Source organism: Furipterus horrens, unplaced genomic scaffold, assembly GCF_987537825.1.
Source record: "Furipterus horrens unplaced genomic scaffold, mFurHor1.1.pri manual_scaffold_12, whole genome shotgun sequence".
Taxonomy (NCBI): domain Eukaryota; kingdom Metazoa; phylum Chordata; class Mammalia; order Chiroptera; family Furipteridae; genus Furipterus; species Furipterus horrens.
The window spans coordinates 77,559,963-77,573,257 of NW_028327182.1; the positions used below are offsets into that span (position 1 = coordinate 77,559,963).

Here is a 13,295-nt window from a genome sequence, read left to right on the forward strand (position 1 = left end):
ATTGCTGCCTCTGTGGCAAACACAGCAGTTTGCACAGTTTTGTCAGGCTCAATGTGGAGTTTTTACATTTTAATGGCCTCTTCTGGCTGTGGTCCATTTGCATGCAAAATGGTCCTTCTTACTTTTTCCCCTTTTTCTATTAAAAAAAAAAAAAAAAAGTCCTACACTTCAAATCCCCTGGGAGGAGGGACTGGTGAACGCCGCTGGATCAGGGTGTCCGATCTGCTAATTGACTTGGCGTTCCTGTCTCCCTCCCGCGCAGGCCCACATGCCCATGTCCGCAGCTTTCCCTGTGCCGGGGACGTCGTGAGCTCAGGGCATCACGTATCTTTAGGGCTTCCTCTCTGTACCCCAAGCCTTGTAAGATGATAGTTGTTCCCTGCGATCTCGGTAAGGTCCCTCCTCTGGCCTGGCCCTGTCAGATTAAAGTAAGTTTTCAGTTCCATTTCAAAGCCAAAATAACGTAATAAAAAACCTTTGCAGAGGGCTCCCAGGGCCCCGCTGGGCTGTTCTGTGTTCCTTTTAAGTTTGCTTTCAAAGCCACCCCGAGTTCCTCCCCACCCACAATTGCCCCCTCATTTATCTCTGGGGAGCTTGTGCCGAGACTGTAAACATTCCTAGACCACCAGTTCCCCGTGTCACCGAAGAGGATGATGTTGTCCCCTAATTTTCTTAACCCAGAAATCCAAAACCAAAAGGACTTCGCAGGGATGACAGAAATTATGACCCTGAGACATTATGCCTAGATTCTGCTGGGGGCTGGTTATTCAAGTCCTGCCCAGGTGGAGTGTCACATGTAGATGACATGCTTCTGACTGAGAGGGTAGATAAGATGTATACTGTCCACAGGCCAAGCCACAGCCAGTGTGAATAAGCATGAGCTAAAGCCATGAAAGTGTGTAAGTCACATTAAAACTAGGCAAAGAAGGTAGTTGGGGAAATCTTGGGGAAATGATGGAGCAATAGGAGAAGGAAGACATTCTAGTAGAAGCAGAGTCCTTTGAGTGGGAGAAAGCAAAAGAAAAGGGCAGTGAGGGTATTGGCTTGGCTGAAGAGGGGCACAGCTGAGGTTGAGAGGCTCCAGGTCCCGGAGGGGGAAGAAATGGGCTCTCCGGACTGTGAGGTGGTGGGGTGCAGAGTGACTATAGAAGGCCAGTGGTCAGGGCTTGAGAGCGGGATGGTCTGAGGATGTGTGATCAGGAGAGCTGGCCTCTGGGGATGGTTGGTAAGCCCCCTTGCTTAATGTTCTTAATCTCAGTGGAGTCAGGCAGGGGTCATCAGAGGTCATCAACTCAGCTGTAAACTGTAATCAAGGGTGAGGGACTTGGGACATGGCAAGGTATCAGGTGACTGATCCACGATTGATTTAGGAACACAGGGAGGGAGGGAGGGGCTCTGCTGTCTACCTGTGGCCAAGGCAGAGCTCTGAGGACCTGAGTGGGTCACCCCACTGTCTTGTGTGCTGCATGAGAATTAAGATGCTGTGGAAGAGCCCAGGACCAGCATCTAGAGCCAGTGCTGACCCCTGTTCTGTGACTTTGAAAGAAGTCCCTCACCCTCCATTTTCTCATGTTTAAATGGGAATGAACAGGAATAACATGAACATGAACAAACATGCCTTATAGAGTTTCAAGTGCCATACCAAAATAGGGCATTTTTATTAGCCCCAAGTCTGCCACTATCAAAATGCCATTCCTCTCCCCCCAGTTTCCTTACCTGCCAGATGTGCACAGTCACATCTGCTCAACTTGAAAGGGTAGATGAGCATGGTCAGGAAAGTGCATTTATAAACTAAAAGCACTGAGTTATAAGGTAGTAGTTGTGGGACTGAGGAAATTGAGGAAATGAGAAAGGGAGAATAAGGCCAAAGCAATCAACTGGAGAATCCCATGTATGAAGGTAGGTGACACTGGTGCCATTAAACAGGAAGGGTTTCAGTCACTTTACTAAAGTCGAGGATTGCCAAAGACACAGTAAAGGTAGAGGCTGTCTTTGAAAGTAGTAGCCCTGGGATCTGGATTAGTATGGATCCTGGAGAGCCAGGCTACCTGGGTTTGACTCTCAGCTTGGCCACTTGCTGGTGGCCTAGAGAGGTGGGTTGTCTTGGACACGTACCAAACCTCTTTGTGCCTCAGTGTTCCCTGTGTAAAGTGAGGATAATAATAGTGTCTACTTCACTGGGCTGTGAGGATTGAATGAGAACTGTGCTCAGCACATAGTAAGCTTCCACATGCACCGGGTCGAGATGATAATAGTGTCACTATCATAGGGTTCCTGGGTGAATTAAATGATAGCCTGTGTTAAAAGCCATCACAGTATATGGGATATAGTAAGCATGCTGTAAATTATTGGCCCATATTATTATTACCATTTTAAGAGTTGTTTAAGCATCCCAAGACAATATATGGGAAGGCACATGCTGAATTGCAAAGTGCTATGCAAATATATCGTTATTTGTCACCGGGTTCATGTTAAGTATTGGGGATGGATAACTTCCAGACCAAACAGGCTGTTATGGCACCAGGGCTGGTGCAGCAGTATTTCAAAATGCATGTTCAAGTATATTTGTCCATGTCACGTGAATGGCCTGCATTCATAGTCTCTGCAGAGCAGTGTGCTCCCTGGGACTTCTTCGTTAGTGGGTTTTACTATTTTCTACTGTGAACCTTCTGTCTCACGCAGGCCATAAATCCTGACCTCATATCCCATTCCGCCTCCTCCCAAGGCACTACCCTGCTCATAAGCACCTTACCGTTTCTGCTCCCCTCAAAGTTTTCACTCCCAATCTAAATCCTTATTTACTTCCCCCCCTTTCCTTACCATTATGTCCAGCCTCTGCCGTGAACGCTGCTGTCTGCTCGGAACACCAGTACTTTAAGTTCTGTCACCTCAGAGCCTGTACTGGGCTCTTACATCCTTCGGTTGTCTCATGTTGCAATACAAAGTGCTGTGTATATAGCAAGGTGTCATGTAAATCTGATCACTCTGGTTAGGACCAGACATAGATCTGCTGTTCCTTTGCTTAATCTGTTTCTTCTCCTTGCACAAGAGCTCACAGAGGCACCAAATGATAGCTATGTCAAAGAAAGTGCCCCATCCTTTTGGATTTGGAGGACCTAGGGTCTCATCTCATAGGAACAGAAGACTCATATAGGTTTGGGCCCTCTCAGGGCTTCATTCCACCACCCCAATGCCCATGGCTGGCAGAAGATGTGGAGATTTAGAATCAAGAATTGGATCTACTCTGATAGGCCCAGGGCAGAACTGCCTGCTAGGTGACTGTGGCGGGTTTCTGGCTAGTCCTGTCATAAGCAAAATGCTACATTCTTTTGGCTTGTTGGGGATGACAAAGCCGTGGGGTTTTGGAGGAAAGTAGGAAGGGAGAGGGATTTTGTGGGGCTCCATTAACATTTATCTCATCCCTAGACTCGAGAACACCATGGGAAACACTGTCCCTGCCTGTGTCTTTCTAGCTGCTTCCTTGAGGAGCACTAAAAAGTGTGGGTTCCCGATCTACTCCGAGATTCCTTTGGGGGGCTAGAGAGGCTCCATTAGAGGAGCAGCATGGGTGGTGCTTGGTGCATGAATGCTTTTCACTCCCACCGCAGGGGCACCCGTCCAGCCCGCAAAGCCTTCCGCAGCCCACCTGCCGCCCGCACTGTCCCAGGAAACGGCCTGGGAGCAGAGGCCTCCTCAGTGTCACACTCAGGCTGCTCAGCAGGAGTCTTGGTTCTCTCCTGTTTTCTGGGGCATCCTCTGAGGCATTGGCGACCTTCATCCTCTAAGGATGCTCAAGTCAAGCCCTAGCCCTAACCCTCAACTCCCTGCTCCCAGGAAAGAGAACAGTGATGGTGCTGTGGGCCTCGAAGCGCAATGCACCTTTTCTCCCACAATGCACTTTGAACGCATTACACCTAGAGTCTGTAAGGATGAATGAACATTGTAATTTGACTCATACCAGACATTTTCAGCCTTCGACTAGGTCACCACGGAATCCAGATACCAAGTGTCCTCCAACTCCCATTCCCCATCTCGTCTCTTAGGAAACAAGACGCAGAAAGCGAGCGTTTTGGTCTGCCACTTCCCTCAAGGCAGCAGCACCCCCACTCCAATGAATCAGGCTCTGTAAGAGTTGGAACGGTTGTAAGTGGCTGAGCAATAAACTGGCTTTCTCTCCTTCATGTTTTATGGGCAGCCCAATAAAGGTGTCAGTTAGCTCCGTTCTTGCTAACAGGTAACAACAAGCATAGCCCCGGACTATTGGTCTTGACCAGAGAAAGGCCAGCTCAGAGGGCATAGAGGCACAGATGCGGAGGCCTTTTCAGTGGAGGCCCAAGTGGGGACACTGTGAAGACAAAAAAAAAAAAAAAGGCAAGTAGTGGCTTGATTACTACAGGCTGCCAGTGAGCAGTGATGTCCTCACATCAGCCACCATACACAGGGACTCCCTCAGGTCAGGACTGAAATTCTGGGTGGTGACACAGATGGGCAGGGCCTCATAAACCAGTAAGTGGTTGGTAACCTTTCAATCACCTCCTGGAAGAAAGTGGCATTATCCCCGCTTTGTAAAGGGAGACTTTGACATCCAGGAGCACCATGAGCCATGAAAAAATCCACTGTAACCCAGTGGCCATAGACCGATTGCTTGTTTCCTCTAAAAAGTAGCCTTTGCCCGATGCTAAATTAAATTCAAGACCTATTGCATATTTTCTACTTTTCTGACATTGGTAGGCATTGTGGGAAAATTATAATAGTCAATTCTGCTCTGAATTGCTTGTTGTTTCTTAGCAGAGGCGACACATGGACACTTTTGACAGGAAACAATATACCCAACTGCCCATCAATCAATGAATAGATAAATAAAATGTAGTCTATCCATACAATGGAATATTATTCAGCCATTAAAAGGAATGAAGTTCTGAGACATGCTACAGCATAGACGAACCTTGAAAACATGCTCAATGAATGAAGCTGGTCACAGAAGACCATGTATTGCATGATTTCATTGATGGGAAATATCCGGTATAGGCAAATCTATACAGACAGAAAGCAGATTAGTGGTTGCCTAGACTGAGGGAGGGGATGGCGAGTGACTGCTGATGGGTACAGGCTTTCTTTCTGGGGTGATAAAAGATGTTCTCAAGTTTATTGTGGTGATGGTTGCATAACTGTGAATATACGAAAAAACATTGAATTATACAGGGGTGGGCCCAGGTAGGTTTACAGTTGTGAGTACATGAAACAAAGAGTTTATCCTTATATTATGTATTAACTACTGTATTATTTTCCATACAAACAACTGTAAACCCACCCCTGTATACTCTTAAATGGGTGAATTCTATGGTATGTGAATTATATCTCAATGAAGTTCTTTACAGAAGAAGCCACACAAGGTGATATGTGATTGAGTGTGATTTTGTGTGGTTCAGACAATAACTGTTTTACAGAAAATTAAGATAGAGATGCTAGTGCCAACAGAAGGCTTCCTGAATGTCTCTGACGGTGCTCTTTGAGCCGGGCGGGGTAGAAGGGCTCTGGAGAGATGGCTGACAGGCTTGTGCTGTGCGGGGAGAATGCGTCGGTGCGGAGAGCAGCCAGGCTTGGAGTACAGGGTAAGGAGAAGGAGGTTTCACGGAGAGGTGGGAGCAGATTGTGAGCCTTGGATACCAGGCAGGACTTTAGGTTTTACCCTAGACACAGTGTAGGGTCTTGATCAGGAGCATAATGCGCACAGCATCCCAAGGCCTGGAGCATCAGGGCGAGTTGGAACTCCAGGGGCAGGAAAAAGAAAGCAGGTTTGGCAGTTTTTTCCAGATCATGTAGAAGAACTTTGTTTGCACATCCTGGTTGAGATGAGTTGGGAGTTAGGGATCTAAGCGCGAGTCCGCAGGGTCGGGCTTAGCAGGGCCAGTGTCCTTCCGCTGCTTCTCGTGGGGAAGTGCCCATGAGCTCCTTGCTACTGTTTTGCCTCTGGGACCTGTCAAAATAGGCTGTGATGCCAGAGGCTAAGAATTTGAGTTTACTGAGTTTACTGTTGGACCTATGGCTGGTGCAGATCATAAACTGCAAAACATTCAATCTGTGAGGTCATTGAAGGGAAGTGAGACTGGATCAATAGGAGTGTCTGCTGCTTCCTTAAGGGTCAAGTCTTAACTGTCTTTCTTCTACTTTATTTTGGCAAAACCACAGACCATTAAAAATGGGAAGAATAACTTTTTTACGACCCACAAAAGCTTATTTTTAATCCGTTGTGTGGTCTGTTCACCTTGGTGGTTGGTGGTGTTCTTGACCCGATTCACAAAAATAAATGAATGCTAACCTAGTGGTTTCCAAACCCTTTTAAAGCAGCACCCCCTCCCCTTTTGATGACTCAATAATTACCCAATATTTAAGATAGTGCCCTTGGCTCCAAGCCTCATTCGAGGCTCCCTGAGGAAAATTACTCCCTGGTGCCACCTGTCTCTCAGGACACCCATTTCTTCATTCACAAGGTTTCTGACGGACACCTGTTCAGCAGTTCAGACCAGTTCTTTAAAGTGAGGGTGGGGAAGAAGGAAAGGGAGTTTAGGAAGGAAGACGATGAAGAGACAGTGTGACTGTGCCTATGTCATTATTGCATTATCCAGCAAGCCGTTATTGGGCGACTCTTGTGTGCCAGGCACCACACTAGGTGCTGGGGATTTAAAGGTAAGTATGACACATCCCCGCCCTCACAACTCAGTTGAAAGGGGCTTTCCTTCAGTGTGACAGGTGTGGTGGGAGGGCACCTGACCACATCAGTCGGAAGAGGCTTCGAGGCAGGGTTGCCAGCCGGGCTGAGACCTGGAGGGTGGGTGGAGAGAGAGAGCCAAGCAGAGACATGAACCCTGCAGGGTGATGGGCCAGGGGTGTCAGAGGAGTCCCAGTGAGCCTCTGAGGGTGAACCAGTGGTGAGAACTAAGGCGTCCCAAAGCAGTGGAGACTAAGTCCGGGGGTAGATTTGAGCTGCAACAAGCACTTTCTTTTGGTGGCAGTGGACACCTGGCAGAAGATGCCGGGAGCGTGCTTGAACGTCCTGAAGGGAAATAGACTCTGTTTCCCCCTGGTTAGTGAAGAGGGGGATGCTCAGGAAGTGGGTAACAGCCTGGCGTGGTGGGCTCCTAGGTGTGTCCAGCCTCAGGCTGTCCTGTGAGTGTGAGTGCGGAGTTGGTGGTCATGAGAGGGAGGGATGGATGTGTAGACAGGGTCTCATCAGCTCTTGTGAGCTGTGGACTACCTGGGCTGTGGGCAGAGAGAGGTGAGGGAAACTGGACTTGTGTGTTGGGGGTGAGGAAGGCAGGGGGCTTGAGAGGGAGAGCCCTGCAGTGGGGTGAGGAGAAAAGAGCTCTGTGTGCACCGGCTTAGGCTGCCAGCACAAGTGTGGGTTTGGTGGCAGCTGCTGGCCTCCGTTCCTAATATAGGCAAAAGCTCCGAATTCTCTGGCCTGACACCTGTTAGCTCCAGGCTCCCCTGAGCTGACCTCTGCCTGGGCTTTCTCTTCCCCATATGCATCTTATGCATCTGACTCCTTGGGGGGCCAGAACACTCCCCTCCCCCCAATCACTTGAACTGAGGGCTGCCTGGCTGACAAATTGCCTTCTCTCAATTTGGATGGGGGAGGCTGGATTTTTGAGGGGTGGCGTTTGTTCGACTGTTACTCAGGAAAAGGGTGAAGTTGACCCAGCCAAAAGGAAATGGGGCATTCCTCTGGGAAATGGCCATTCTTGGCAAAGAACTGAGCATGTGGGGAGAGGACACTGGGCACAGAAGTCCGCGGAAGGCCGGCCTTGTCCCCCTAGGATGAAGGGAAATGAGATGTGGACTGCTTAATGCTGCTGCAGCTGCTTCCTAACTTTGCCTCTTTCTTCCTTTGATCTTTGGAGGAGGGGGGTAGAGAAGAAGAGATGGGGGTTCCCAGGTAGCCAGCCGTTTCCCCACTGACCCCACCTCCCCAGCTCTGTGGCCCCCGGGATGTGGCAGCTCAGTGCCTCTAGCATAATTCCCTTTGTCTCTCCCCTCCATCCCTTTCCTTCTCTTCCTCTCCGGCCCCTTGGTTCCTCTTCCCGGCCCCTGTGGGTGGCTGCAGCCCAGCCCTGGGGAGCCCCCGTGGAAGTGGAGTCCTTCCTGGTCCACCCTGGTGACCTGCTGCAGCTTCGCTGTCGGCTGCGGGACGATGTCCAGAGCATCAACTGGCTGCGGGACGGGGTACAGCTGGTGGAAAGCAACCGTACCCGCATCACAGGGGAGGAGGTGGAGGTGCGGGACTCTGTGCCCGCTGACTCCGGCCTCTACGCTTGCGTGACCAGCAGCCCCTCGGGCAGCGACACCACCTACTTCTCCGTCAATGTCTCAGGTTGGTAGCCAAGCCCTGTCCTCACCCCTCCCTGGGTCCACCCTTCCAACTCTCTCTGCTAGTTTCGGGGGGAGGTGAACCTCCTCTCCTTCCATGATCTGCCCCCATTCTGCTTTAGAAACTGCTGCCCACTAACATTGCTCCCTGCCCGCGCGTGGCTTAGCTCTCAGAGGGGTGACCAGGTGGTGTGGGCCCCAGGCTTCCCAGGTCTGCCTCGGAGGTGATTGCAGATACCCTTGGGGCAGTAAAACACTGGTTTTTCCACCACAGCTTGCCCAGATCTCCAGGGGGCTACACAGGGTTCAGCCAGCTTCCATCCTGTCATTCCCTTGGCATTGGACTTGATACTTGGTTTAGTGATTAAAGCTCCAGAATACCTTGTGAGGTCAGTCCCTGCTGTGATGGGGAAGGATCCAGGTGCACCGCTGTATCAACAGGGTTTATGGAAGACCTCTGTCCTCCAGCTCCTGGAGCTGTGTGAGGGCAGCCAGGGTACCCTAGAGCTCTGTGACTTTGGGAATCTGCCACTTTTACAGTGCAACTGTCACAAAAGCAGGATGAAGCAAAGCGGAGCTGAAATTTCCTCTACGCCAATTGTGAATCTCAGGGTGCACACTTGGCACCTCTCCAGCACAGGCATCCTTTAGAAGCTGCCCGTAGCAGGGACTTACCTCCTCTCTGCCCCTCCACACCAACAAAAGGACTAGGAAGGACTGAAGAAATATCTGGCATGAGCCCTGATTGGTGACCACATGTGTGTCAAGCCTCTTAAAAGGGATGGATACGTGTTGGGGAGAGGTGTTGACAGCTGCAGGCTGTGTAGCAGGCTCCCTATCTGCTCTGACTAAAAAGGCAGCTTCCAAACCTTAGCAGATACATGCTAGAAAAATTCCAGCTCTAGGTTGTTCAGCTCATGGCTTTGAAAATAGCTTCTGGTCTCCGTGTGTGTAGATCTATCTGGATTTCCCAATGGTTAGCAGGCCAAAGGAGGATACAGGGGCCCTGGGTGCCAATTCTGAGACCCAGCACATCCAGGTGGCACCATCGGGAGAGCCTCTGAATGCAGGGTGATATTACATTAAAGAGGGCCTGCTGCCCTGATGAAGTGTGAGAGCTCTGGGCAGAGAGGGGGCAGTGCATTAGGTTGGGGAAGGAAGGGGACAAGCTTAGAGCATGCAGTTCTTAATGAACCATTTCCATCCCACAGAGGCAGTCACTAAGTGGGGAGTGGGCCTGGGACTCAGTATGGGGAAGGGGTCTGTGGTCACCTGTAACAAGACTGGCCTTTATGTTTGGGGCTGTTGATATGGGCAGAAATCTAGAGAGCCCTCTTCCCTTGGAGGGACTTCAGTGCCCCTTCTCCTTCTCATAGATGCTCTCCCCTCCTCGGAGGACGACGATGATGATGATGACTCCTCTTCAGAGGAGAAAGAGACAGATAACACCAAACCAAACCGTATGCGTGAGACACTGTTTCCTACCTTACTGCCCTTGGGTCTGGCTGTTGGGTTTGGGTGGGAAGTGGGAGCTTGGGTGATTGAGAATGGTTGGAGGAGCAGGCACGTGGGATGATGATGCGTGGCAGTGGGATCCCGCAGGCATCCTGATCAGTGCAGGCATTGTTCACAGGTGTTGGGCAGGTGAGCGGGGTGCCTCCAGGTCCTGGCCTGGGCCCTTGCTCCTGAGCCTGACCAGCCCCCTGCCTGTCTTTCTTGGCTTTTCCTGGGTAGCCGTGGCTCCATACTGGACGTCCCCAGAAAAGATGGAAAAGAAACTGCATGCAGTGCCTGCTGCCAAGACAGTGAAGTTCAAATGCCCTTCCAGTGGGACTCCTAATCCCACACTGCGCTGGTTGAAAAATGGCAAAGAATTCAAACCTGACCACAGGATTGGAGGCTACAAGGTATGAATATATATAGGAAAGTTAGAGGAGAGGAATGGGAGAAGCTGACTTAGGAAATCCTGATTGCATGCCTTTACTTGTTTCAAATAATGCTTTCTAACTATAGAAGTAATATATTTAGAAAAAAATTCAAATTAAAAATGGGCAAATAAAATTGAACTTGGGGTTTTTTTTTCTATGTATATGATTTTAAGATAGTTAATTACACTGTTTATGTACTTTCTTGTCACATGTTAACATTGTAACAAGTCTTTTGCCGTATGTTTTAAAAATAATTTTTCACAGCTGTGTAATATTTCATTATTAAACCATCCCATAATTTGATGAAACATTTTGTGCTATTAGTTGTTTTCTAGTTTTTCAATATTATAATTAAGAGCACAGTGACTATCTTTGTATTTAAATCGTTGTCATCATTTTAAAATATTCTCTCAAGGCAGATTGCTGCAAGTTACTAGATCAAAGTATAAGCATTTTTTTAAGCCCTTGATGCATATTATTCAGTTACTTTTTTCCTGATAATTAGGTATATTTTATTTATTCATTCACTCATTCATTTATTACATGAACATTTCTTGAACATGTCTTTCTGGAAAGTATACTAGGCAAAAGAGAGTTAAAAGTACAATGGGAAGACATAACATTTTATTCTGATAGTTGCTTTAATAGAGGATAATATGGGTAATGAATTGGGTGTAGTTTTATTTTTAAATTTTATTTTATTGTGGTAATAATTACCTTTTTAATTAGTTTTTTATTTATTGCATTTATTGGGATGACATTGGTTCATAAAATTATATAGGTTTCAGGTGTACAACTCTATAATGCATCACCCGTATATTGTATTGTGTGTTCATCACTCTGTGGAGTCTCCCTCCATCACCATTTATCCCCCTTTACTCTTGCCTACCTTCCTCACCCCACTTTCCCTCTCGTAATGATCATACTGTTGTCTTTGCCTATGAGTTTTATTTTGTTTGCTTCATCCCTTCACCTTTTTCACCAAGTTCCCCCAACCAACAGTTTCTTAAAAAGGAAAATCAATTTGCCCTCCCATAGCAGAGTATGACAATAAGCTCCCTGTTCCTTTGCCAACAAATTCAACGGTGAAAATATCTCCTTGTTCTCTCTTGTGCATTATTTTGCTTGTTAACAGACTGAGGATTTTTGTATGTTAATAAACAATTTCTGTTTTCTCTTTTGTAAATTGTTCATGTTCTTTGCCCATTTACATTGTAGGAAGAGCATCTTCATTGGAATCTTTTATAGAGAGTCTCATCATCCTTATAGTCCCTGTTTCTCTCCCATCTCACTTAGCTGCTCTTTTCTTATTAATCTTGTTAAGAAAAGCAGAGAAGATCAGAAAACGTAGGGGAACGTTTTAATTAATTCAGCAAACACTTGCTGTTGCAGGGCCCTGTGCTATGAGTGGTACAAGACAGCACTCCTCCTGCCGTAAAGAATTTCAGTCTCGCTGGAGGGCAGATGTCCATGAGCACTGTCAGAAAAAGCAGGCTGTGATCAGTGCTTCATTCTAGGCACAGAGGGAGAGTGAGAACAATTCTGACCTCCAACTGGGCTGGAGAAGATGGTCTTTAAGATGAGACATCAAGGGCAGACAGAGCCAGAGGGTTAGCAGGGAGCTCTTCCAGCCCAGGAACAGCTCAGATAGGGTGCAGAGTTGGGAAAGTCCCCGGTGTATTGGGAGAAAGCAGAAGGCACGTTTGTCCAGATCACAATGACCTTGGCTATTGTGGGCAGACGTCCAGAGTTCCTCACACCCCATTTGCCTGATGTGTTCTTTTAGAGTGTGAATGGGCTGGGTGGGGGCAGGCAAACTGTGCCTTGTCCTGTTTCACGGCGCCACATAGGCCATGTGTCCTGTGCTCAAGTTGGAGGGTAGGTGCTGCAGGGCACCAATGCCACCATGTGGATTCTGCCTACATTTTCCTCCAGACCCTCAATGGAGCCCTTTGGCATGTCTCCCTCAGGTCCGTTATGCCACCTGGAGCATCATAATGGACTCCGTGGTGCCTTCTGATAAGGGCAACTACACCTGCATTGTGGAAAACGAGTATGGCAGCATTAACCACACCTACCAGCTTGATGTTGTGGGTAAGGATGCAAATGGCAACAGGAATGGGAGCTTAGAGGAAGGAGGACAAGGGTGCTGAGAAAATAGCCCTCGGGCCCAGGTTTAATTAGGAGTAGAGTCCCATGATGGAGGCACTTTAAGGAGGGCCACTCGCCTCTTTTGTGCCTCGCTTACCTGTAAATAGAGTTGAGAGGATCAGTTCGTGCTGGGACTCCCTGGAAAGTGAACGGTGCTGTTGATAGTCTCTCCCACAAGAGGTGACTGGCGTAGGGATGTTAAATTCAGCACAATAATAACTCTTGCTTCTTGAATGGCAACAGTATGCTAAGCACTTTCAACACATCACCTGCAATTCTTCTGGCATCCCTGCAAGGCAGGCACTATTATTTCCACTAGACAGAAGGTCAGACTGGGCTCAGGGAGGTCAGGCAGGTGTCTAGTGCAGAACTCCAGGCCTGTGGTCACTCCAGGGTACTGTGCGAGACAGGAGGTGCTGTCACTACAGCCTGTTGCTTCTAGACCTTTTGAATCTCATTTTAGGGATCTTAAGGGAAAGAGTTTCACAGTCAACATTCTGTCTTGGTTTTGAGGAGATGATCTGAAAAGAAGCTCCTGGTCCAGGAGGTCTGGGGTAGAGTCTGCAAATTGGCATTTCTAACAAGCTCCTGGCTGATGCTGGTCTGCTTCTCTTAGACCACACTTCGAAAAACACAAGTCTATGTGACTCTTAATTTTAGCTAAGGAAAACTAGGCTGCTCTGAGGGTCTGAGGGCAAGAGAGACTTCTTCTATAAAAAGGGCCTGACAAGAGGATGGCCCTTCTCCTAGCTCAGGTTTAAGGAGCTCAGCAGAGGTGCAGGGCGGTGTGCTGCCCATCACAGGAAAAGCCAGGGTTGGGGGGTGCACTTCTCTTTGTGGTCTTTAGGA

The 13,295-nt window shown here is 48.3% G+C and overlaps 1 protein-coding gene across 8 annotated transcripts in view; it reads left to right on the plus strand.

Annotated features, from left to right (window-relative positions):
* The window catches only part of FGFR1 (fibroblast growth factor receptor 1), a 47,067-nt gene that overhangs the window by 23,223 nt on the left and 10,549 nt on the right, over positions 1–13,295 (plus strand). For 3 of the 8 annotated variants that reach the window (XM_090258174.1, XM_090258179.1, XM_090258172.1), the window contains 4 exons: positions 8,105–8,371; positions 9,744–9,833; positions 10,102–10,274; positions 12,266–12,389. In XM_090258174.1, the coding sequence (XP_090114300.1) occupies positions 8,105–8,371; positions 9,744–9,833; positions 10,102–10,274; positions 12,266–12,389 (654 nt within the window). The remainder of the gene's footprint in view (positions 1–8,104; positions 8,372–9,743; positions 9,834–10,101; positions 10,275–12,265; positions 12,390–13,295) is intronic. The other 5 variants (XM_090258175.1, XM_090258173.1, XM_090258177.1 and 2 more) reach the window with 3 other exon arrangements.